We start from the raw sequence: 25,989 nt of genomic DNA on the forward strand, positions 1-25,989 counted from the left end.
CCAAAAACATTCACAAACTAGCGTTTCCGCATTTAGTATGTAATGGGCGCATTGGCCTGATGAATAAGCCACTGAGGGAAATAATTAGACAGATGACTATAAATAGAATTAATTAATAATGTGGGGGTAAATTAATAATTCAGATATGGAAGTTAATGATTGAAAATGGTTTAATAATGTTGGGGTCGTTTTGATGATATTCGAGGAGGGACGGAGTAGTGATTAGGGGATTTTCTGTATATTGTATGCAGTCACTGGGATGCGCTCTATATTAAATGGTGGGCACTAGTAGGTTTTCTGTATTGTATATTGTTCATTACAGTGCTGTTTGTGATGTGTTATTGTGGGAAGCAGTTAGTTTCCCGGCTGTCAGGATCTCATCGGTCAGGATACCCACGCCGGAATCCAGACAGCCAAGGGAAACCCGGCGGTTGGAAACCCCAACCGGGGCCCGGAATCCCCATTCAGGGGGTGATCCACGCCATCCCCCCGAGGAGGAATAAATTAGTGTGGCGAGCTAAGCACGCCACCAGGCCCAAAGCGTGGTGAGCGCAGTAAGCCCACGAGGGGACATGCTGCGCTCGCCATCAGGATCCTGCCTGTTGGGATTCCGGTGTCAGTCTTATGACCGTCTGGATCCCATACTGAATCAGTTATTGTTGCTGGTTTATTGCAATAAGTATAATTTTGTCTTTTTCATTGTTTCAAAATGTCATATTTGGAATCTTCCTCTAGAAATTCTACATTTGCCTCTGGAGTTATACCTGCACAGAGTACTGAGGGCATGATTCCCAGTTGGTAACAAATCTGCAGCTGCGAATCCGTGCTCAGCGGTTGTGCGATTGTCACAGCCTCAGGGATTTGTATTGAGACATCCACTGGCGGCATCTCAGATGTGCCGCTACTTGTGTATGAAGAAGCAACCATTGGATGCACACCAGAAGATCGTCAACCTTCTGAGTATCTCTAGTCTCACTGCATTGCCATCGGAAGTAAGATACCAGAGTCATTTTTACTGCATATAGGATCACAGGCGCAAGCTGTGACACGCCCCCGAAACAGTCACATAAACTCTGCATTTGCATCGCCTGTTAACTCCCACAAATATTTACTGTCAATCACTTTGCAACTAAATCCTCACTACAACCAGCATTGCAAGACCATCACAGCACATGCCCAGTAAGACTTAGACACATGCGCAGTGGCTAAAAACCCCACTGCGTCAGACATTGACACTGCCTCTATCTCTGAATTAGGCCCTAAATGCATCTGGACTGCAGCCCCCATTGCCCAATAGGAAGAGGAGAGAGTTATTTTTATTTTACTACTGTGGAGTGTGTAAGTGGCTAGAAAGTGGGTATTGGGGAGCAGGGGTGTATCTAGGGGTCGGAGCGCCCCTGGCAAAGTAAGGGACTGGCGCCCCCCATATTTAAAATGAGGAAGGCCGAAAAAGAGTGTGGTCACACAATAGTACCCACAATTCAAATTATACCACATGGTAGTGCCCCTTACTCACATTACACCGCACAGTAGTGTCCGTCATTCACGTTACGCCACACAGTAGTACCCCTTATACACATTACTCCACACAGTAGTACCCCTTATACACGTTATGCCACACAGTAGTACCCCTTATACATGTTACGCCACATGTGTGTATGTGTATATATATATATATATATATATATATATATACACACCGTACTGGCTGTGGGGGTTAGATGGGGGGGCAGGTGCTTGGGGAACATTGGCCGATTGGCGAGGGAAGGGGGGATACACTGGACTAACAGGGTGAAAGACATTGGGATGGTGGAGGGGGACACACTGGGATAGGTGAGGGTTGGTTAGATAGGGAGGCACTGAGCTGGGACAGGGGATGGTAGCACTGACCTGGGATTGCTTGCATGGCCCACTCACTGCATCACTGCTATTAATGTCCTGAGTGCGAGTGGTCACTCAGCCCAGTAGCAGGTATTGGCTTCGGTGAAAGGCAAATAGAGGAGGGGATGTAGTTACTTTATTGAAGGTTGGGATCCCGGCGGTCAGGATACCGATGCCGGAATCCCGACTGCTTAACACGAGATCCGTTATTTCGGGTAATTTACTCATTACAGCTACCACTACTTTGATCCCAGTTTTTTTGAGTGTTTATATTTTGTGTGTATTTCATTGTATTGATGTATTAAAACATATTATGCATACATACACATACACACATAGCATACTTACACACACAGCATGGATACACACAGAGCTTCCATCCTCCGTTACACTGCCTGGTGGGGCGATTCTCCCTCTCTCTCTCCACAAGCTGGGAGGTGGTGTAATAATGGCATGCTGAAGCTGCTCGGCCGCTGCAGGTTCCGTTATGGGTGCTCCGCGTCAGGTGGTATGGACATGAAAGCCACCTGACGCGGAAGCGCTGCTGGTTGTAGCCGGCTATCGCCGGGCAGCTCCAATTGTGGCTGGGAACCCTGGACAAGAGTGTCTCTGTCAAGGGGGTGGGGGGTTTCTGGGTACTCAGAAACCCCCCTGCGTGCGCTACAGTAGTGAAGCAGCTCTAAGTAAAACTACAGCTCCCAGCAGCCCTTGCTGCCCGGAGCTCCCGGCAGTAAGGGCTGCTGGGAGTTGTAGTTTTAGTGCTGCTTCACTAAAGTCTGGTGCCGGACATCGGCGCTAATTACACCGAGTGACTGCTGTGCATGTCTCCGGTCCGAACAGGTAACTGCCTAGTGCCTAGTCTATGTAAGTATACCCATTGGCCGCGAGTGGCACCTCCAGGCGGCGCCCCTCTTCTGCCGGCGCCCCTGGCGAGTGCCATCCTGGCCAATGGGTAGATACGCCCCTGTTGGGGAGGTGTGGGAGGCCAAAGCCTTGCCTAGGGTGCCAAAATACCTTGCACCGGTCCTGACCATACTAGATGGCAGTTTGTTAAACCCTTCTTCTGGCAATAAATGTACTGCACCTGAAACTTAAAATGTAAGTGGAGGAGTGGCTATGCAAGTCTCTGGAGGAGTTACTATGCAAGTGGGTGGAGTAGTGGATATGCAAGTGGGTGGAGGAGTGGATATGCAAGTGGGTGGAGGAGTGGATATGCATGTGGGTGGAGGAGTGGATATGCAAGTGGGTGGAGGAGTGCAAGAAAAAACAATAGTTGGGTATAAGGCACAATATACTAAAACGTAGCATATAATGGACACCACATTTTAAGTATAGTGCAATAAAGCCGATGGCATAAGCCAAAAGAACATGCATAAATAATTTGTATTAAGATCACAGCTTGATGGCCAGGAAGAGGCTCACCTGTACTATTGGAGATGGCACAACCTCGTCAAATATTTGGGTAAATGCGTTCATCTGAGAAATTGATTGCTGTATACTGTCTTCTACCCAACTCCTGAACTGGGCCTCAGGAACCTTGCTGTGCGGCAACTATAATGACAAATAGCAATGTATATTAGACAGTTTATTTTAACATCAATGGTGAAAGTGTGCAATTCTTTAAAAAAAAATTCTTGTATTTGTGTGATGTAACATCAATAGCAAAACAGGTAATTACAATACGTACATTGGGCCTAATTCAGAGTTGACCGCAGCAGTAAATTTGTTAGCAGTTGGGCAAAACCATGTGCACTGCAGGGGGAGCAGATATAACATGTGCAGAGAGAGTTAGATTTGCGTAGGGTGTGTTCAAACTGACATCTAAATTGCAGTGTAAAAATAAAGCAGCCGGTATTTACCCTGCACAGAAACAAAATAACCCACCCAAATCTAACTCTCTGCAAATATTATATCTGCCCCCCCTGCAGTGCACATGGTTTTGTCCAACTGCTAACAAATTTGCTGCTGCGATCAACTCTGAATCCCCACATTGAATATTATACCAATTTCAGGAATACACATCCCAAAACAAGCAGAGTGGCAATGCAATTAATACGAAACGTTTGTACAATACTCTGCGTCAAAATTAGACAGAATTAATTTCTACATATACCTGCATTAAAAACATAACTAAATACAAAAACATGTCTAAGAAACATAGATGCACAAAGATGGATCCATAAACCAACTGCAATAAAAAGGATGAATTAGGGGGTGAGAAAGAGGACAGCATTGGAATACACTGGTGGTGAAGGGAGATGAAACTCCGCCCCCCCCCCCCCCCCCAAAAAAAAAAAAAATCCCCATCTTTCTTTGGAAGGGGGGCGGGGGGGATTCATTTCAACAGTCACTATTACAGAGCAGCATAGCTACCGGTACATGGCAGGGACAATTTCAGTGTCTAATTGACAAAGTTTAAAACTTTGGGGGAGATTTCTCAAAGCTTGGTGAGCGATAAGGTACACCAATCAGCTCATATCATTTTTCAAACACAGCATGTAAAATGAAAGTTAGAAGCAGATTGGTTATTACTTTATCTCTCTCCAAACTTTGATAAACCTCTCTCTTTGTTCCAGAATCTCACAATGGCGCGTCAGGGCCAAAAATTAGGAAAGAAGTAAAAAGCCTCTACACCACATTTCAGGCAACAGCAAGATTCATAGTATAAACTCTTGTTTATTCATTTCAGCTACATTTTTGTAATGTGTTTGAGGGAAGTCATTTCATCATTGGCACATGGTATTTTGGAAGAGTATCTGCTTCCCCTACATTGGGAATATCAGCCTGCCAAGTGTCCCACACCTGATGCAAAGAGTTGTCATGGGTCCCCTGCAACAGATCTTCAGAGAGGTATCTCAGTGGGGTCTATTTACTAAGCTTTGGATGGAGATAAAATACCAGCCAATCAGCTCCTAACTGGCATGTCACAGGCTGGGTTTGAAAAATGACAGTTGGGAGCTGGTTGGTTGGTACTTTATCTCCGTCCAAGGCTTAGTAAATAGACCCCTTGGGAAGGAAAGCAGATTTTCTAGGTCATCCAATGGAAGTCACTCTACTCTGTGTTTATTCAGAGCTAGTACAAAATGTTGTACATGTAAATACATGATAAATATGGATATTAGGAAGTTGGTATTGCTCTTTTACTTGTGCAGCACCGGCACACAGGACAGGAGCAACAGTATGAGGTGCGACACCAGCACACGGACAGGGACATCGGTATGAGGTGCGACACCAGCACACAGGACAGGAGTAACAGTATGAGGTGTGACACCAGCACACAGGACAGGGGCAACAGTATGAGGTTTGACACCAGCACACAGGATAGGGGCAACAGTATGAGGTGTGACACCAGCACACAGGACAGGAGCAAAAGTATGAGGTGTGACACCAGCACACAGGACAGGAGCAACAGTATGAGGTGTGACACCAGCACACAGGACAGGGACATCAGTATGAGGTGTGACACCAGCACACAGGATAGGAGCAACAGTATAAGGTGTGACACCAGCACACAGGACAGGAGCAACAGTATGAGGTGCGACACCAGCACACAGGACAGGAGCAACAGTATGAGGTGCGACACCAGCACACAGGACAGGGACATCAGTATGAGGTGTGACACCAGCACACAGGACAGGAGCAAAAGTATGAGGTGCGACACCAGCACACAGGATAGGGGCAACAGTATGAGGTGCGACACCAGCACACAGGACAGGAGCAACAGTATGAGGTGCGACACCCGCACACAGGACAGGAGCAACAGTATGAGGTGTGACACCAGCACACAGGACAGGAGCAACAGTATGAGGTGTGACACCAGCACACAGGACAGGAGCAACAGTATAAGGTGTGACACCAGCACACAGGACAGGAGCAAAAGTATGAGGTGTGACACCAGCACACAGGACAGGAGCAACAGTATGAGGTGCGACACCCGCACACAGGACAGGAGCAACAGTATGAGGTGTGACACCAGCACACAGGACAGGAGCAACAGTATGAAGTGTGACACCAGCACACAGGACAGGAGCAACAGTATAAGGTGTGACACCAGCACACAGGACAGGAGCAAAAGTATGAGGTGCGACACCAGCACACAGGACAGGGGCAACAGTATGAGGTGTGACACCAGCACACAGGACAGGAGCAACAGTATGAGGTGTGACACCAGCACACAGGACAGGGACATCAGTATGAGGTGTGACACCAGCACACAGGACAGGGACATCAGTATGAGGTGCGACACCAGCACACAGGACAGGGACATCAGTATGAGGTGTGACACCAGCACACAGGACAGGAGCAACAGTATGAGGTGCAACACCAGCACACAGGACAGGGACATCAGTATGAGGTGTGACACCAGCACACAGGACAGGGACATCAGTATTAGGTGTGACACCAGCACAAAGGACAGGAGCAACAGTATGAGGTGCGACACCAGCACACAGGACAGGGGCATCAGTATGAGGTGTGACACCAGCACACAGGACAGGGACATCAGTATGAGGTGTGACACCAGCATACAGGACAGGGACATCAGTATGAGGTGTGACACCAGCACACAGGACAGGAGCAACAGTATGAGGTGCGACTCCAGCACACAGGACAGGAGCAACAGTATGAGGTGCGACACCAGCACACAGGACAGGAGCAACAGTATGAGGTGTGACACCAGCATACAGGACAGGGACATCAGTATGAGGTGTGACACCAGCACACAGGACAGGAGCAAAAGTATGAGGTGTGACACCAGCACACAGGACAGGAGCAAAAGTATGAGGTACGACACCTGCACACAGGACAGGAGCAACAGTATGAGGTGTGACACTTTGCGAACGCAAAGCGGAAGGTATCAGCCTGTCTGGTGGTGGCCAATTCCAGGAGCCAGGGCCGTCACTGTTGAGGAGCCTGCTACCTGGGGGTAGCTAGGTTTTAGAGGAATATGTACTTTGGAGAAACAGGTAGTTGTACTCTGGACTATTTTGACAAAGGTCTGTCAACAAACTAAAACACTGGCCCTGCTATGTGATGTTGCTGTGCTCCTAATAAATCTTCTTCATGCCTAAAGTCACGGGGAGTGCACTAGTTTGCTATTTAGGATTTTACAGATAGATAGAGATCAGCAGATAGGAGAGTGACATTATATTGTAGTTATTTTATATAGCAAGCTCCATTGTGGCACAGTATGGGCCTGATTCTCAGTCAGATGCAGCGGCGATGTTGGACATAGTGGAGTGTGTGCATCCGAGTTGCACCGCACATACATCCCAATGGTGTTGGTACAGATTCAGATGCACGCATGAAGAAGTGTAACTGAAATGTGTGTTGGGCATTCCTGGGTAATTACAGGGAGTTGGCTAATCAGGTGTAGATGTAGTGTAGTATGGGTATGTAACTGGTGTGACACGGGTGTGTTGCTGAAAGTGTTTATGTACGGAGACGCTGAATCACTCACAATGAAGGCAATACTCGAACGGATGCTATGCACCTAGCATAGAGCTGGTACAAGTTTCAGAGCAATAGAGGCTTTTAAAGACGCCCAAAAGGCTGCATCATCTGTAGACACTGACTGTGGGTGTCTCAGACTTTGCACACACATACACCAGGGAAGGGCTTTGTAGCAGCATTGGCATAAAGTCACAGATGCAGAAAAGATGCAAGGAAGACTGCTACTGCCTCTGAATCAGGACCTATGAGGAGGTAGAATCCTGCTCCCACCCCTTCACAGAACTCACCCGTCAACAGACCCCGCCCCCATCAGAGCTTCTTCCTGATACTTCCCAGGCTGCTTTTCCATCCCAATCTGCCCCTGACGAGGTGTGACACCTGAACACAGGACATGAGCAATGGCACCAGGTACAAGATATCACTATGAGTAATACCATGGGTGGAACAACAATACAACCTTTCTATCTATATCGCTATGTAAATAGAACAGAAACACACAGGGAGACCAGGCTGACACAGCAATGTACCAGAGACGCATGGGCGCCTAGTACACTTTTCTATTCAGTGTGTCACAAAAGTATCAGTCAGTGAAATGGTTTGTATAATTATTGCACATAACGTATATGAGGAGTGGCAGCCACGTGGTGCTCCTGCCCCACTCAGATCACACATGCATGTGTATCCAGAATGCTCTAGTCAAAGTGCCTACATATAAAAGCACACACCTTACTGATGCCGCGGGATATAGCACCTTTCTTGCACCAATGTTCATAACAATCCTCACATTTTGTAAATGAATATTCTTGGGCATTGCATTTGTTTGCGGATAGTTTTCAGCATCTCTTTCTGTATAATTATTTTTCATTATGCTGTATTGATAAACTCCAAATAAGGCAGTTTGACTTAACAATACCTCTTGCCCTATTGTTTTTGTGGATTTTGTGGACAACGCTAAAGGCATTCATTACTGTACCTGAAAAGCTTGTGCTTCTGCTGCGTGAAGCCCTCGGCCAGCCAAATCTGTTTGCAGGGCTATAAAGTTTAGCAAAATCTTCTGAAGCCACTGCAAGGACAGGGAGATGCAGCTAGGCAGCTCAGACAGCAGCACAGAATGGATAGCCTTGTAGTTCCTCACAATATCCTCCTCCTCCAGTGTCATTCTGCCAGTCTCGCTGTACTTCTCCTCAAGGTTTTCATAGTCCAACAGTTTGTCCATTCTCTTCCGGATCAGATTTTTTGGCCCCTTTAAGCACTCCGAAAGGCTACTAAGAGGCTGCAGAACCAATACTTGCACCCGCCTCTTCTGCAAGTAGAAAGTGTAATCAGAACTTAAAGCTTACATTTGTGATGTGTGTATCTACAAAAAAGGCACAATAAGAAATATGCTAACTTCTAAAGTATTCAAGAACTAAAGGGCCCATTTCTTGGTTCAATTCCAGATAAGTGTAATATATATTTGACGTACACCCTTTGTCTTTCTATTGATAAATAAACCCATTTTGCATATAACACAATTGGCTGCCTTAATTACTTTTATATCACTCCATTTGAATGAGATGGCCTGATTCAGAAGCTGACCGACACATACTGCAGCTCCAAATACACAGAGAAGCAAAATGTCACGTTTATTCACCACCCAACATGCTTCATCCCTAATGACTGCGACCCTGAGGTGACAGGTTCGCTGATATGCAAAATGAGATTTTTTATTTACATTGCTCGGTAATAAACATCTATTTACTACGCCATGAGTGACCTGCTGGCATTTTTTTGTGTTTTGGGTGCACGGGTGTAATTTCATGAGAAAAAACATTGGATCCAGGAGGAGGAAAATATCCCAAGAAAAGGCAACAACATTAAAGACACTTCAAGTTAGCAACTATTCAAGGAGATATATATATATATATATATAAGAGCGGTAAAACAAACAGCGGCACTCAGGGTCTTAAGCAGTAAAAAGTGTATTGAAAATCACTTCATAGATCCCAACGTTTCGGGACACGCAAGTCCCTTTGTCCAGGTGAATAGTGTGTGTAACAGCAGTGAAGTAGTCAGGTTTTAAGACTCTGTGATAGTGTAGGACCTGCATGAAGGTGGGGTACCTTGAAAATCGGTATGCAGGCTTCCGTGCATTGGCCAATCCACCAACTAAACCCTCATCATTTATTTATTGAATTGTTGAGGATAAGTGAGTTTACTTTGGTGAGTGCTGGGTTTTTTGTTTGTATATATATATATATATATATATATATATATATATATATACACACACACACACACACACAGACTGGGGTACCCAATAGCACTAAATGTGAGTCTAAAGCAGCACCTCTAGAAGAACCTCCCATTAGTCAACGTTCAAAAACATCAAATGCACAGATCGGAGGGCGCTAGATTAATGGTATTGTTCACGTACTTAATTGCAGTGATATACAATGGACTCCGAGGAACACATCATTTTTATGCATATTATGCCCAGTGCTCTATATGCTGAAAGTTGATCATCATCCACAACAGTTCAGTGATAGATATTTGTTAATTTACCATTGGTCATACTAAGACCATTGTTGAGATATAATCCATCACGCCACGATATGAAGCCATATTGCGTTGCGATCAAATACACCAGATATAACCTGGTTGTATATACCTACCTCAACTGGTACAATTCGAGGTGTAGACAGTTTACCAAGTTATTCCCACCTCATTGTCTGAGCATCCGATTTCTGTACCCCTGAAGAAGTCCCATTAAGGGACAAAACGCGTTGGAACAATCTACCTTTCTGCATGTGTCAGTGAACCTATACAAACAAAGAAACTGAATGTAAAACCGGATAAATCCGAAGACACAGCTTTGTGAAACCTTATCGATGCTCTTGATGTTTTATTGTATTTTTCTGAATACATTTTACTTGAATGTATTTGAGACTTTTATTGTATACCACTGCAATTAAGTACGTGAACAATACCATTTTTCTAGCGCCCTCAGATCTGTGCATTTGAATATATATATATATATATATATATATATACACACACATACATACATACATACATACACACACACACACACGCGCACGCACGCCTGCATTTTTTCAAACACTCCTTGAAAACGGTCAGTTGATACCCACTTGATACTCTTGCGGCCATCAGTGCGACTGAAAACTTTGCTAGAATCTGTGCACAACCACAACGGGCTTTGTACCCGTACGTCGCGCGTGCGCATTGCGGGGTTTACACATGCGCAGAAATGCTGATTTTTAGCCTGATCGCTGCGCTGCGAACAACGGCAGCTAGCGATCAACTCGGAATGACCCCCAATGTTCCAATTTAACACTTATTTAAGAACATTTTCATAAAAGATCATACATTTGATAAGCACAATAAAACAATGTCCGTTTGACAACAGTGACCGTATTATAAAAGAATCTCCTTCTCCCGTGTTTTAATTAGGAAGAGCTAAAAAGTCACAATTGCACAGAAAACCCAACGTGTTCCGTCTCTCTCCGAAACTTCATCAGGGGTAAATCTTTAAATGAAGCAACGATTAAGGCCTCAATTGTATGGATGTATCAAATGAGCACTCAGTGAGCCAGTTATGGTAACATGAATCCATATTAATATAACCTGGCTCTTCAATAGATTAAATATGCAATGATCAGATAATTGGTCAATCGAGGTTGGTGGAGAACTCCAAAAAGTGAATTCTGTCTCTGGTAACTGTGTTGCTGCACCTCCAGCAGTTTCCAAAGATCCAATATGACATATATTATATATATCTATATAATATAATTAACCCTAGCGTGAATGTGTGTGCGTGTACATGTGGTAGGGAATATACACTGCTCAAAAAAATAAAGGGAACACTTAAACAACACAATGTAACTCCAAGTCAATCACACTTCTGTGAAATCAAACTGTCCACTTAGGAAGCAACACTGATTGACAATCAATTTCACATGCTGTTGTGCAAATGGAATAGACAACAGGTGGAAATTATAGGCAATTAGCAAGACACCCCCAATAAAAGGAGTTGTTCTGCAGGTGGTGACCACAGACCACTTCTCATCTCCTATGCTTTCTGGCTGATGTTTTGGTCACTTTTGAAAGCTGGCGGTGCTTTCACTCTAGTGGTAGCATGAGATGGAGTCTACAACCCACACAAGTGGCTCAGGTAGTGTAGCTCATCCAGGATGGCACATCAATGCGAGCTGTGGCAAGAAGGTTTGCTGTCTCTGTCAGCGTAGTGTCCAGAGCATGGAGGCGCTACCAGGAGACAGGCCAGTACATCAGGAGATGTGGAGGAGGCCGTAGGAGGGCAACAACCCAGCAGCAGGACCGCTACCTCTGCCTTTGTGCAAGGAGGAACAGGAGGAGCACTGCCAGAGCCCTGCAAAATTACCTCCAGCTAGCCACAAATGTGCATGTGTCTACTCAAATGATCAGAAATAGACTCCATGATGGTGGTATGAGGGCCCGACGTCCACAGGTGGGGGTTGTGCTTACAGCCCAACACCGAGCAGGACGTTCGGCATGTGCCAGAGAACACCAAGATTGGCAAATTCGCCACTGGCGCCCTGTGCTCTTCCCAGATAAAAGCAGGTTCTCACTGAGCACATGTGACAGACGTGACAGAGTCTGGAGACGCCAAGGAGAACGTTCTGCTGCCGGCAACATCCTCCAGCATGACCGATTTGGCAGTGGGTCAGTATTGGTGTGGGGTGGCATTTATTTGGGGGGCCGCACAGCCCTCCATGTGCTCGCCAGAGGTAGCCTGACTGCCATTAGGTACCGAGATGAGATCCTCAGACCCCTTGTGAGACCATATGCTGGTGCAGTTGGCCCTGGGTTCCTCCTAATGCAAGACAATGCTAGACCTCATGTGGCTGGAGTGTGTCAGCAGTTCCTGCAAGACGAAGGCATTGATGCTATGGACTGGCCCGCCCGTTCCCCAGACCTGAATCCAACTGAGCAAATCTGGGACATCATGCCTCGCCCCATCCACCAACGCCACGTTGCACCACAGACTGTCCAGGAGTTGGCGGATGCTTTAGTCCAGGTCAGGGAGGAGATCCCTCAGGAGACCATCCGCCACCTCATCGGGAGCATGCCCAGGCGTTGTAAGGAGGTCATACAGGCACGTGGAGGCCACACACACTACTGAGACTCATTTTGATTTGTTTTAAGGACATTACATCAAAGTTGGATCAGCCTGTAGTGTGTTTTTCCACTTTAATTTTGAGTATGACTCCAAATCCAGACCTCCATGGGTTAATAAATTTGATTTCCATTGATAATTTGTGTGTGATTTTGTTGTCAGCACATTCAACTATGTAAAGAACAAAGTACAGGTTGAGTATCCCATATCCAAATATTCCGAAATACGGAATATTCCGAAATACGGACTTGTTTGAGTGAGAGTGAGATAGTGAAACCTTTGTTTTTTGATGGCTCAATGTACACAAACTTTGTTTAATATACAAAGTTATTAAACATTGTATTAAATGACCTTCAGGCTGTGTGTATAAGGTGTATAAGGAACATAAATGAATTGTGTGAATGTAGACATACTTTGTTTAATGCACAAAGTTCTAAAAAATATTGGCTAAAATGACCTTCAGGCTGTGTGTATAAGGTGTATATGTAACATAAATGAATTCTGTGCTTAGATGTAGGTCCCATAACCATAATATATCATTATGGTATGCAATTATTCCAAAATACGGAAAAATCCGATATCCAAAATACCTCTGGTCCCAAGCATTTTGGATAAGGGATACTCAACCTGTATTTAATAAGAATATTTCATTCATTCAGATCTAGGATGTGTTGTTTAAGTGTTCCCTTTATTTTTTTGAGCAGTGTAGATTGTAAGCTCCACTGGGGCAGGGACTGATGTGAATGGCCAAATATTCTCTGGAAAGTGCTGCGGAATATGTGTGCGCTATATAAATAACTGGTAATAAATAAATATATCAGGGACGTGCAGTGAGGTGAATTGCAAATGGCTGAGGAGGCACTGGCTAGTACCAGAGCCAGATTTACACACAATTTACGAGCCAAAGAGTGCATATGGGCATTATGCAAAGGTGCAGAGGTATAAACTCCTGGAAATTTGGTGGGTTTTGATCAAAGAAGTGCGGAAAAAGGTAGGTGCCTCACCTGCCATAGACATTTTACTCCAGAGTTTTGACTATAAAAATGATTAGAATAATACAAACAAGATATTTCTAACATACTGTATTCTTTGTATTTTTCATATACTTTATACAGTTAAAATTCTGGCTCAAACGTTCGTATGACAGGAAAGGCTCTGCCTCACCTCACCGCATGTCATCATTGCTTCAACTGTCCATTTCTGCATTCTTTGTATATAATTATTGAGGTTCTATCATTTTATTGAATCTAAATGGAATTGTTCAAATATTCTGTAAATGGAACGGTTTATATATGGGCAGTACGGATGGTGTAATGGTTAGCATTACTGCCTCACAGCACTAAGGTCATGGGTTCGATTACCACCATGGCCCTAACTGTGCGGAGTTTGTATATTCTCCCAGTACTTGCGTGGGTTTCCTCTGGGTACTCCGGTTTCTTCCCACAATCCTTCCAAAAATATACTGGTAAGTTAATTGGCTTCTGACAAAATGAACTCTAGTATGAATGTGTGTGCGTAGCAATGTGGTAGGGAATATAGATTGTAAACTCCACTGGGGCAGGGACTAATGTGAATGGCCAAATATTCCCTGTAAAGCGCTTCGGAATATGTGTGCGCTATATAAATAACTGGTAATAAATAAATGATATATTCTGTAATTGACTCACTGTATACCATGTAATGGTGGAATCATTGGGAAGTGGTGCCCCTGTGATATTACCATCTCATTATACCCCTCTAGTAGTACCCTAGATGTGGTCTACACATGGGTTACATATAGGAGTTAGTATCTGTGTAATCCTAGGTGGAGCGCAGATTGTTTCTAGCATTCCACAGTGGATCATTAGAAGGATAGCTTTGTCTCGATGTAATGTGGTGCGGGAGCACATTGTAGGATGCACTTCTCCATTAGTACCTCCACAGTGAAGCGCATGCTGGAAGTGTGTTCCACCGTGGCCATTTTGGAACTAACAGTCCGGTGGAACGCACGGAAATGTAAGTGCATTCCACCGTGGCCTTGCTTTCGGGCACCCAGTGAGGTGCACTACATCACGCTATCGTCATTTCCTCATCGTTGGACCGCATACCGGAAGTGCGATCCACCGCGGTCACATGACGACCATCAACTATCGGTGGAGTGCACAGAAAGGGAAGTGTGTTCCACTGCGGCCATGTTTACATTTTATGGTGCCAAAAAAAGGGTGAGACCATCTGTAGGGTTAGAAGTGAGGTGACTGGGAGGAGGAGGGGTCGGTGCTAGGGCTACAGATGATGAGGGTGAGGAGGAGGCAGATAAACGGCTCGACTGCTGTATATACTGCGCACCATAGGAGGGGCAGGGTCCTATACTCATCCCTTCCACACACCGCACTGGCCATGCACAGACCCCCTCTGGCCAGCTGCTGGTAGCTACTAGTGTCCTCTACCCCCAGACTGACCGGGAGCTTTCCAAAGACTGATGAGCTTGCACGTGCCAGTACTGGGGCATATAGTGCAACATCATTACAGCCTGCCCATTACAGAATATAATTATAATTATATATATATACATATATACATGCACACACACACACACACACACACAGGTTGAGTATCCCATATCCAAATATTCCGAAATACGGAATATTCCGAAATACAGACTTTTTTGAGTGAGAGTGAGATAGTGAAACCTTTGTTTTTTGATGGCTCAATGTACAAAAACTTTGTTTAATGCACAAAGTTATTAAAAATATTGTATTAAATGACCTTTAGGCTGTGTATATAAGGTGTATATGAAACATAAATGAATTGTGTGAATGTACACACACTTTGTTTAATGCACAAAGTTATAAAAAATATTGTATTAAATGACCTTCAGGCTGTGTGTATAAGGTGTATATGAAACAAATGCATTCTGTGCTTAGATTTAGGTCCCATCACCATGATATCTCATTATGGTATGCAATTATTCCAAAATACGGAAAAATCCCATATCCAAAATACCTCTGGTCCCAAGCATTTTGAATAAGGGATACTCAACCTGTATATGTATGTATGTATGTATGTATGTATGTATGTATGTATGTATATATACATATATATATACATACATATACACATACATATACACACACACACATACATACATATACACACACATATACATACACACACACACACACGCACTCAGCAGTACAGACCCCCCGGCTCCCAGCAGCAGGACTTCCAGAAACCCGGGAGCTCCTGTGTGGGTAGTGTCCGCTGCCGCCAAGCCCCCTCCCCCGTAGTACAGACCTGTGTCCGTCAGTCTGACAGGTTTTTAACTAGTCAATTGAATAATTAATAAATCTGAGCATTAAAAGCACTTACAAACACTGTGTAGACATTGTTGCAGAGTTCTTGTGAGAAGCCCTGGAACGGATGGACGGTTTCCTGCAGGTACTCTAGTGGATAGGTCTGGGGCTGTATAAGGATAAATTCCTGTTGAGCAGAAAAGATGTGTATATAAAAATGACATGTATATGTTACAGACAGTTCAGCTGCAGGCAGTGGACAGAGAAAACCAGGACATCTTTAGGCAGTGATTGGGGCTGCTCACCACTAAGCATATATTATAGCAGTTTATATACAGACACAAATAAAAGTCTGGATAGCACTGGAGTCCAAGTTACTGTATACAGGATTCCACCCTAACTTCAGATATACCGAAGAGCTTATTTTTCCATAAAGCAAACTAAGTTCACCCTAAGGTCACATCAGCCGATATCCACAAAGGGTATCAGTGGGTGATCATACTACTGTAATTTAGCCAACAGACATAAAAAGGGATTCATCACAAGCCTCCGATTGTCCCCTAGCCTGCGATAGATGTAATATTTTACTGCTGAGCTTTTTTTCTGCAGGAATGGTCACACCAGGGCCGGCTCCAGGCATGTTCGAATAGAGCGGCTGCGCAGGGCTCCACCCTTACTGGGCGCTGCGCGCTGGCACCGCCATTTCGAACCTGGAGCCTGCCCTGTGCAGCATTGGCCTTGAACTCGTGTGCGCTATGCGCGCTGAGCGGCGCCGGTGTCTACACAAGCACACAAGTGCTTCGGAGGCAGCCTGCCCGCCCACACCCGGACAGCAGTACTCCTCCCCCTCCCAGCGCCGCAGGTATTTTATCTGGCACTGTGGGGGCATTTATGTATCTGGAACTGTGGGGACATTTCTGTATCTGGCACTGTGGGGGCATTTCTGTATCTGGCACTGTGGGGGCATTTATGTATCTGGCACTGTGGGGGCATTTCTGTATCTGGCACTTTAGGGGCATATCTGTATCTGGAACTGTGGGGACATTTCTGTATCTGGCACTGTGGGGGCATTTCTGTATCTGGCACTGTGGGGGCATTTCTGTATCTGGCACTGTGGGGGCATTTCTGTATCTGGCACTGTGGGGGCATTTCTGTATCTGGCACTGTGGGGGCATTTCTGTATCTGGCACTGTGGGGGCATTTCTGTATCTGGCACTGTGGGGGCATTTCTGTATCTGGCACTGTGGGGGCATTTCTGTATCTGGCACTGTGGGGGCATATCTGGCCCTGTGGGGGCATTTATGTATCTGGCACTATGGGGACATATCTGGCCCTGTGGGGGCATTTATCTGGCACTGTGGAGGCATATCTGTATCTGGCACTGTAGGGGCATTTATGATCTGGAACTGTGGGGACATATCTGTATCTGGCACTGTAGGGTCATTTATGTATCTGGCACTGTAGGGGCATATCTGGCACTGTGGGGGCATATCTGGCACCGTGGGGGCATATATGGCACTGTGGGGGCATATCTGACACTGTGGGGGCATTTCTGTATCTGGCACTGTGGGGGCATTTCTGTATCTGGCACTGTAGGGGCATTTATGTATCTGGAACTGTTGGGGGGCATGTCATGTGTTGCTGGCACGGCTGGGGGGCATGTCATGTGTAGCTGGCACGGCTGGGGAGCATATTATGTAGTGTTCCCGCTAGGCGACTGTGGCTAGGCAATGTGTCTAACGTGCTCTGCCTGGCGCAAAGTGTCTAACGTGCTCTGCCTGGCGCAAAGTGTCTAACGTGCTCTGCCTGGCGCAAAGTGTCTAACGTGCTCTGCCTGGCGCAAAGTGTCTAACGTGCTCTGCCTGGCGCAAAGTGTCTAACGTGCTCTGCCTGGCGCAAAGTGTCTAACGTGCTCTGCCTGGCGCAAAGTGTCTAACGTGCTCTGCCTGGCGCAAAGTGTCTAACGTGCTCTGCCTGGCGCAAACGTGCTCTGCCTGGCGCAAAGTGTCTAACGTGCTCTGCCTGGCGCAAAGTGTCTAGGAGGTTCTACCTGGTGCAGTGTGTATTAACTGCACTACTGTGTGGTGTAATGCGAATTGCCACTATTATGTGGCCACGCACCTTCCCCACGAAGCAGCGCCCCTAAATTTTTGCTGCGAGCCGTAGGTAGATGAGCACCAAGCATTACAGTATGTACATCATTTTGCCCTTCTAACTTAAAAAATGTGCCCTCCCTGTGATCAGCACCCTGCCCTAAAAAGTGAACACTATCATGTGTAGCTGGCACTGCTGGGGGGCATATTGTGTGTAGCTGGCATTGCTGGGGGGCACGTCATGTGTAGCTGGCACTGCTGGGGGGCATATCATGTCTATCTGGCACTGCACATTATGTGTATCTGGCACTATACTGGAGACATTATGTGCATCTGGCACTATACTGGAGACATTGTGTGTAAGGAACACTACTGTAGGCGTTATGTGTAAGGCTGCTAATTGTGTGCGTAGGGGGGGGTTGAAAATATATTTATTTATAGTCTAATAATATGAAGTTATGAGGCCACACCCACTTTTCCAGAGGCCACTCCCACTTTTCCTGGAGAGCGCGCGCCTTCGGCGCATGCATAGGGGTTGGGGGGGGGGGGCGCTTTCACATGTTCTCGCTGAGGGTACTAGTAGGCCTAGAGCCAGCCCTGGGTCACACAAATAGATACATTTATTTAATGAATACACTATGGAGGCTGAAGGGTCTACTTATGAAGCACTGGGAAGAGTGGATAAGTGAGCCAGTGGAGAAGTTGCCCATGGCAACAAATCAGCGCTGAGGTAACAGTTATCAAATGCATTCTATCAAATTATACATAGCAGCTGATTGGTTGCCATGGGCAACTTCTCCACTAGCTCACTTCTTCACTGGTGCATAATAGACCTCCAAATATTTGATCTTTAAATTAGTCAAAAATAATGGAGCATACAAAAATGAAAATAAATGGATGGTGAGATGACACTACAGTATACAGTATAACCCCTCTTACTGCTGTTAGATTTAGATTGTATCATTTCTATACACTGGCAAGGCTTACCTGTACATTCTTCACATAGGATACAACGTTTTCTTCCACCTGGTTAACAGCTGCTGCCAGTCTCTGAAACCTCTCAGCCAGGGTATCAAACTCCTTGTCTTCTTTCTACCAAGGAAGACAGCTCATCATAATCGGGCAACTCAGACCATTTTAAACAGGGACCGGCGACCTCTGGCATAGGAGGCATCCATTAACTAAATTATTAATAACACTCAAACAAATATCCCTGTTCCGTATATACCTGGACAAGACCATGACTGTAGCCTCCCATCAGATAGTTTTTCCCAGGACATTCTGTTTTTTTTGTCATTGGAGCATAGAATGCATTGTTTCTTAGATTTCAGATTCATTTACAATGCCTTGCTAAAGTATTTACCCCCCTTAGCTTTTTACCTATTTTGTTATATTACAACCTGTAATTTTATTTTTATCTGAATTTTATGTGATGGATCTGCACAAAATAGTCTAAGTTGGTGAAGTGAAATGAGAAAAATTTATATAAAAAATAATTTTTATAAATTCAAATCTGAAAATTGGCATGTGCATATGTATGCTTTGCTATGAAGCCCCTCAAAAGTTCTGGTGCAACCAATTACCTTCAGAAGTAAGATAATTAGTGAAATGAAGTCCACCTGTGTGCAATCTAAGTGTCGCATGATTTGTCAGTATACACACACCTTTTCTGAAAGGCCCCAGAGGCTGCAACACCACTAAGCAAGAGGCATCACACCATGAAGACCTCCAAACAAGTCAGGAACAAAGTTGTTGAGAAGTACAAGTAAGGGTTGGGTTATAAAAAAAAATATTCAAATCTTTGATGATCCACCGGAGCACCATCAAATCAATCATCTTCAAATGGAAAGAACATGGTACCACAACAAACCTGCTAAGAGAGGGCCGGCCACCAAAACTCACAGACCAGGCAAGGAGGGCAGTAATCAGAGAGGCAGCACAGAGACCAAAGGTAACCCTGAAGGAGCTGCAGAGTTCCACAGCAGAGGCTCCCCAAATATATGGAGGAAGGTGCTCTGGTCAGATGAGACTAAAATTGAACTTTACGGCCACCACGGAAAACGCTATGTCTTGCGCAACACATCCCATCACCCCAAGAACACCATCCCCACAGTGAAACAGGGTGGTGGCAGCATCATGCTGTGGGGATGTTTTTCAGAAGCAGGGACTGGGAAACTGTTTCAACTCGAGGGAAAGATGGATGGTGCAAAATCTGTTTCAATCTGCCTGCGATTTGAGACAGGGACGGAGGTTCACCTTCCAGCAGGACAATGACCTGAAGCATACTGCTAAAGCAACACTCAAGTGGTTTAAGGGGACACATTTAAGTGTGTTGGAATGGCCTAGTCAAAGACCAGATCTCAATACAATTGAGAATCTGTGGTCAGACTTGAAGATTGCTGTTCACAAACAGAAACCATCCAACATGAAGGAGCTGGAGCAGTTTTGCCTTGAGGAATGGGCAAAAATCCCAGTGGCAAGATGTGGCAAACTCAGAGAGACTTATCCAAAGTGACGTGCAGCTGTAATTGCCGCAAAAGGTGGCTCTACAAAGCACTGACTTTAGGGGGGTGAATAGTTATGCACGCTGAAGTTTTCTGATATTTTGTCCTATTTGTTGTTTGCTTCACAATAAAAAAAATTTAAAAAAATCCATCTCCAAAGTTGTAGGCATGTTCTGTGCATGAAATGACGCAAACCTTCAAACAATCCATTTTAAATTCCAGGTTGTGAGGCAACAAAACATGAAAAATGCAAAGGGGGGTGAATACTTTAGCAAGGCATTGTAGGTTAAATAATTCTAGAAGATATTTTATATGCAGGGCCAGAGCTACCATTAGGCAGCTGTCTAGGGCACCCGGATAATGGGGACGTCTCTGAGGCCGCCTAACATTAATATGAAGGATGTCTCTGAAAGGAACTGAATATAAATTGAGCTGCGTGTAGATTGCAGACACATGGATTACTACGACTACTACTACTACTCCTTCTCCTCTTCCAACTGTACAGATTTTCGTGGGATTTTTTGGGGGCACAGTGCCCTGCGGTGGGGGGGATGGGGCAGTTGGGAAGCTCCCTAACACTGGCTGCTCTGCTTAGCTGAGGAGAATAGATGCTGTGCGCATGCACACAGCATCTATTCACTGGGGGCATGCCAATAGTTTACAGAGTGCTGGGCATGCCCCCTCAGTCATGAAGACAAGATTCCCACAAAGCCACGCCTCCTTTTGGCGAGGTCATGCCCTCTTTTCAGGCACGCACGGGTTTGATGCATGCAGGAGTGTTTGTTTTACTCTTAATAAGTTTGTGTGTTTTTTGCATATTTTCCTGGTGCAATACAGATGTCAGCAGGCCCAGGTGCCAGAGCATGCTGGCACTTGTGTTTGCTAAGTTTCAGCATGCCCTGGCAGACATTTTGGGCACCAGGCCATGTTGGCACCTCTAGTGCACCAAAGACAGTGTAATTTTCTATCTTTTACAACAATTACCCCACACCTACTGCCTCACAAGTGCAAGAAGGTCCTTAGTTTTACTGGCACATCGACTGGGTATGCCTAAGGGGGGACCCAATCCCCCTAGGGAATCCAGCGATATCTGGCCTGGGGCTGGCTGGAATCATACTAGGGGAACACATACCGTGGTTGTCCCCTCTTTGGTTCCACAAGCCTTGGATGGTAAAGCCTAAGATTAAGTACCCAGAAACCTGGGGGTACTCCACATTATTTCTTCACATTATTTATTTATTAAATCCCTATATGTATGTGGACATTTATACTGTAGGTCGCTCACAAAAGTGATGCATCATCTGAAGCCTTCCTAGAGAACTGGACACAAACCAATCGTGAATTCCCATACACTTGCACGATTTGAAAGAGATATCCTAACTGACAGTACATTGGAAAACCATAGCAACAGCTCACAACATATTCTCGCTATTGCTGAGCTTTGGTATACTGGGGGTCATTCGGTTGTTTGCTGCGGTGCGAACGGGTCAGAACTAAGCATGCGTGACGTCGCCAGGCAACGGAGCGCCTAGCGTGAAGAAAAGACGCAGCGCTGGACGGAAAGGAGATTGACAGCAGAGAGGCGGTCCGGGGCGGATACTCACCGTTGGAGGCCGTTTTCGGGGAGTGGTAAGAAGAACGCAGGCGTGTCCAGGCGAACGGAGGGCGGATGTCTGACATCAGGACCAGGACCTTCATCGCTGGATCCGTCGCACAGGGTAAGTAGCTGCAGGGCTGGTCTTGTTTTGCAGGAAACATTTTAAGCATAGCAGGGCTGCACAAGCGATCGCAGCCCTGCTCTGCTAAATACACTCCCCCATAGGTGGGGATTAGTTGATCGCAGCAGCAAAAAGTTGCTGGCTGCGATCAACTCGGAATGACCCCCATTATCGTTGCCCATACAATGTAAGATAATGGTTCTGAGCGGTCATTAATCCGCCTGATTTGCAGGACAATCTTACACTGTAAGGCTGGCTTTAGGATATGAAAACCAAGACCGGTACAGGAAATAATTGACACTACGGGGTAAATTTACTAAGGTCCCGATTTTGACAGAGATGCCGTTTTTTCTTCAAAGTGTCATCTCGGTAATTTACTAAACTCAAATCACGGCAGAGATGAGGGCATTCGTATTTTTTTGGAAGTAGTTGTAAAAAAATACGAATGAATACACCATCGGTCAAAATACGCCAGCAAATTAGTAGAACTCGGTAATTTACTAAAAAGTGCAAATCTCCAAAGAGGAAAACACTGCCGTGAAAAATTACAAATCGCAAAAAAGTGCTAAAAAAAAGCAGACCTGCTTTTTATATTCGTGATTGCATAGGCATGCAGGGATCCATGAGATCCGTGCATGTCTATCAGTGGGAAGGGGTGGGAAAGTGGTTTTTTTCCCAAAAAAAAATTGCGTGGGGTCCCCCCTCCTAAGCATAACCAGCCTCGGGCTCTTTGAGCCGATCCTGGTTGCAGAAATATGGGGAAAAAATTGACAGGGGCTCCCCCATATTTAAGCAACCAGCATCGGGCTCTGCGCCTGGTCCTGGTTCCAAAAATACGGGGGACAAAAAGAGTAGGGGTCCCCCGTATTTTTAAAACCAGCACCGGGCTCCACTAGCTGGACAGATAATGCCACAGCCGGGGGTCACTTTTATATAGTGCCCTGCGGCCGTGGCATCAAAAATCCAACTAGTCACTCCTGGCCGGGGTACCCTGGGGGAGTGGGGACCCCTTCAATCAAGGGGTCCCCCCCCCCCAGCCACCCAAGGGCCAGGGGTGAAGCCCGAGGCTGCCCCCCCCCCATCCAATGGGCTGCGGATGGGGGGGCTGATAGCCTTTGTTGTAAATGAAAAGATATTGTTTTTAGTAGCAGTACTACAAGGCCCAGCAAGCCTCCCCCGCATGCTGGTACTTGGAGAACCACAAGTACCAGCATGCGGCGGAAAAACTGGCCCGCTGGTACCTGTAGTACTATTACTAAAAAAATACCCAAATAAACACAAGACACACACACCTTGAAAGTAAAGATTTATTACATACATGCACACAAACATACATACATACTTACCTTATGTTCACACGCAGGTCGGTCCTCTTGTCCAGTAGAATCCATGGGGTACCTGTAGAAAAAAATTATACTCACAAAATCCAGTGTAGATCGGTCCTCTTCAAATCCATTTGTAATCCAGGTACTTGATTAAAATAAAAAAACGGACACACGAGCCACGAACTGAAAGGGGCCCCATGTTTTCACATGGGACTCCTTTCCCCGAATGCCAGAAACCCACTCTGACTTCTGTCTAAGTGGGTTTCTTCAGCCAATCAGGGAGCGCCACGTTGTAGCACTCTCCTGATTGGCTGTGTGCTCCTGTACTGAGTGACAGGCGGCACACGGCAGTGTTACAATGTAGCGCCTATGCGCTCCATTGTAACCAATGGTGGGAACTTTCTGCCCTGCGGTTGACCTAAAGTGACGTCACCGCTGAGCAGAAAGTTCCCACCATTGGTTACAATGGAGCGCATAGGCGCTACATTGCAACACTGCCGTGTGCCGCCTGTCACTCAGTACAGGAGCACACAGCCGATCAGGAGAGTGCTACAACGTGGCGCTCCCTGATTGGCTGAGGAAACCCACTTAGACAGAAGTCAGAGTGGGTTTCTGGCATTCGGGGAAAGGAGTCCCATGTGAAAACATGGGGCCCCTTTCAGTTCGTGGCTCGTGTGTCCGTTTTTTTATTTTAATCAAGTACCTGGATTACAAATGGATTTGAAGAGGACCGATCTACACTGGATTTTGTGAGTATAATTTTTTCTACAGGTACCCCATGGATTCTACTGGACAAGAGGACCGACCTGCGTGTGAACATAAGGTAAGTATGTATGTATGTTTGTGTGCATGTATGTAATAAATCTTTACTTTCAAGGTGTGTGTGTCTTGTGTTTATTTGGGTATTTTTTTAGTAATAGTACTACAGGTACCAGCGGGCCCGTTTTTCCGCCGCATGCTGGTACTTGTGGTTCTCCAAGTACCAGCATGCGGGGGAGGCTTGCTGGGACTTGTAGTACTGCTACTAAAAACAATATCTTTTCATTTACAACAAAGGCTATCAGCCCCCCCATCCGCAGCCCATTGGATGGGGGGGGACAGCCTCGGGCTTCACCCCTGGCCCTTGGGTGGCTGGGGGGGGGACCCCTTGATTGAAGGGGTCCCCACTCCCCCAGGGTACCCCGGCCAGGGGTGACTAGTTGGATTTTTGATGCCACGGCCGCAGGGCACTATATAAAAGTGACCCCCGGCTGTGGCATTATCTGTCCAGCTAGTGGAGCCCGGTGCTGGTTTTAAAAATACAGGGGACCCCTACTCTTTTTGTCCCCCGTATTTTTGGAACCAGGACCAGGCGCAGAGCCCGATGCTGGTTGCTTAAATATGGGGGAACCCCTGTCATTTTTTTCCCCATATTTCTGCAACCAGGATCGGCTCAAAGAGCCCGAGGCTGGTTATGCTTAGGAGGGGGGACCCCACGCAATTTTTTTTTTAATTTTACACTGTTTAATTTAAAAAAAAAAAAAAAAAAAAATGAACCCCAGCACGGATCACACAGATCCGGCCGAGATTCATTTTTAAAAAGTCGGCAGTGTTTTGCTAATCACTGCCGTAAAAATAGAAAAAAAAACACGAATGACATCGACATCGGAACAAAAGAAAAACCCGAATACGACAGCTTAGTAAATTAGTCGTAATCAATTCAAAAAGTTGCAGTTTTACACTTTCGATGTCATTCGTGATTGAACTTTGACCTTTTTCCGAAAATTACGAATGTTAGTAACTTTACCCCTACGTTTGATAACCTAAAAGCAGCAGTGTAGTTAGAATACTTCCAAATGTAAATACATCAAAACAAGGAAGACTTAGCTGTCAGTCTTCTAAAATAAAGGAAGTTGCATTATCTTTGACGCACAAAAACAAACCTGAAAATTAGGAATTCAGCAAATTCCTAATAAGCATTGACCCCAGATTGGCTGATGTGCTACATTTTTGATCTTAGGCCAACATTTAGCTACCAAGCGGTTTTATTGCTTGTGTCAGCTTACATTAAGAAAAAAACGTTGATCATGTCACCATTGTAAAAAAAAATTAAAAAAAAAATTACAAGAGATAAAAAGATGTCACCTTTTTTACACAGCCTGAATTCAGCGGCTAGAATGTCTGATGTACAGGGCTGCACACTCGTACCTTGGGAGACACTCCTGCTTGTTGCTTTAAAAACTGGCTTAGACGCTGAGATTTCTTGGAGATAGTATGAGTATTCAGAAAGGACACTTTCTCCCTTAACGTCCTCTGGTCTGATTGCAGGTACTTGGTGGCTGAAAATCAACAGTGAACATTTTAAGAATTTTCCATGGGCATTGTTCATAATCTCAGGACAATTTACCCATTACAGAAACGCCAATGACAGTATCTACAACTCCAGTCCTAACCATGGACCAGTAACAGGGCATATTTCCCAGATCTCCTAGTTGGCAATGAGGTGTATTCTTTACTTCTGACACATTTTAAAAGATCCATGAGTCACTATTGTACAATTGTGATACTGAGATCTGTGACGCATGCACCGTTAAGGTTTCCAGAAGAA

The 25,989-nt window shown here is 45.4% G+C and overlaps 1 protein-coding gene across 4 annotated transcripts in view; it reads right to left on the bottom strand.

Moving 5' to 3' along the window:
* Positions 1–25,989, bottom strand: part of ARHGEF37 (Rho guanine nucleotide exchange factor 37) — a 90,590-nt gene that overhangs the window by 47,681 nt on the left and 16,920 nt on the right. For 3 of the 4 annotated variants that reach the window (XM_063928027.1, XM_063928028.1, XM_063928030.1), the window contains 5 exons: positions 25,590–25,720; positions 18,843–18,947; positions 15,839–15,949; positions 8,306–8,635; positions 3,304–3,432 (listed from right to left, as the gene is read on the bottom strand). In XM_063928027.1, the coding sequence (XP_063784097.1) occupies positions 3,304–3,432; positions 8,306–8,635; positions 15,839–15,949; positions 18,843–18,947; positions 25,590–25,720 (806 nt within the window). The remainder of the gene's footprint in view (positions 1–3,303; positions 3,433–8,305; positions 8,636–15,838; positions 15,950–18,842; positions 18,948–25,589; positions 25,721–25,989) is intronic. The other variant, XM_063928029.1, reaches the window with a different exon arrangement.

This window comes from Pseudophryne corroboree, chromosome 6 (genome assembly GCF_028390025.1).
Source record: "Pseudophryne corroboree isolate aPseCor3 chromosome 6, aPseCor3.hap2, whole genome shotgun sequence".
NCBI lineage: Eukaryota > Metazoa > Chordata > Amphibia > Anura > Myobatrachidae > Pseudophryne > Pseudophryne corroboree.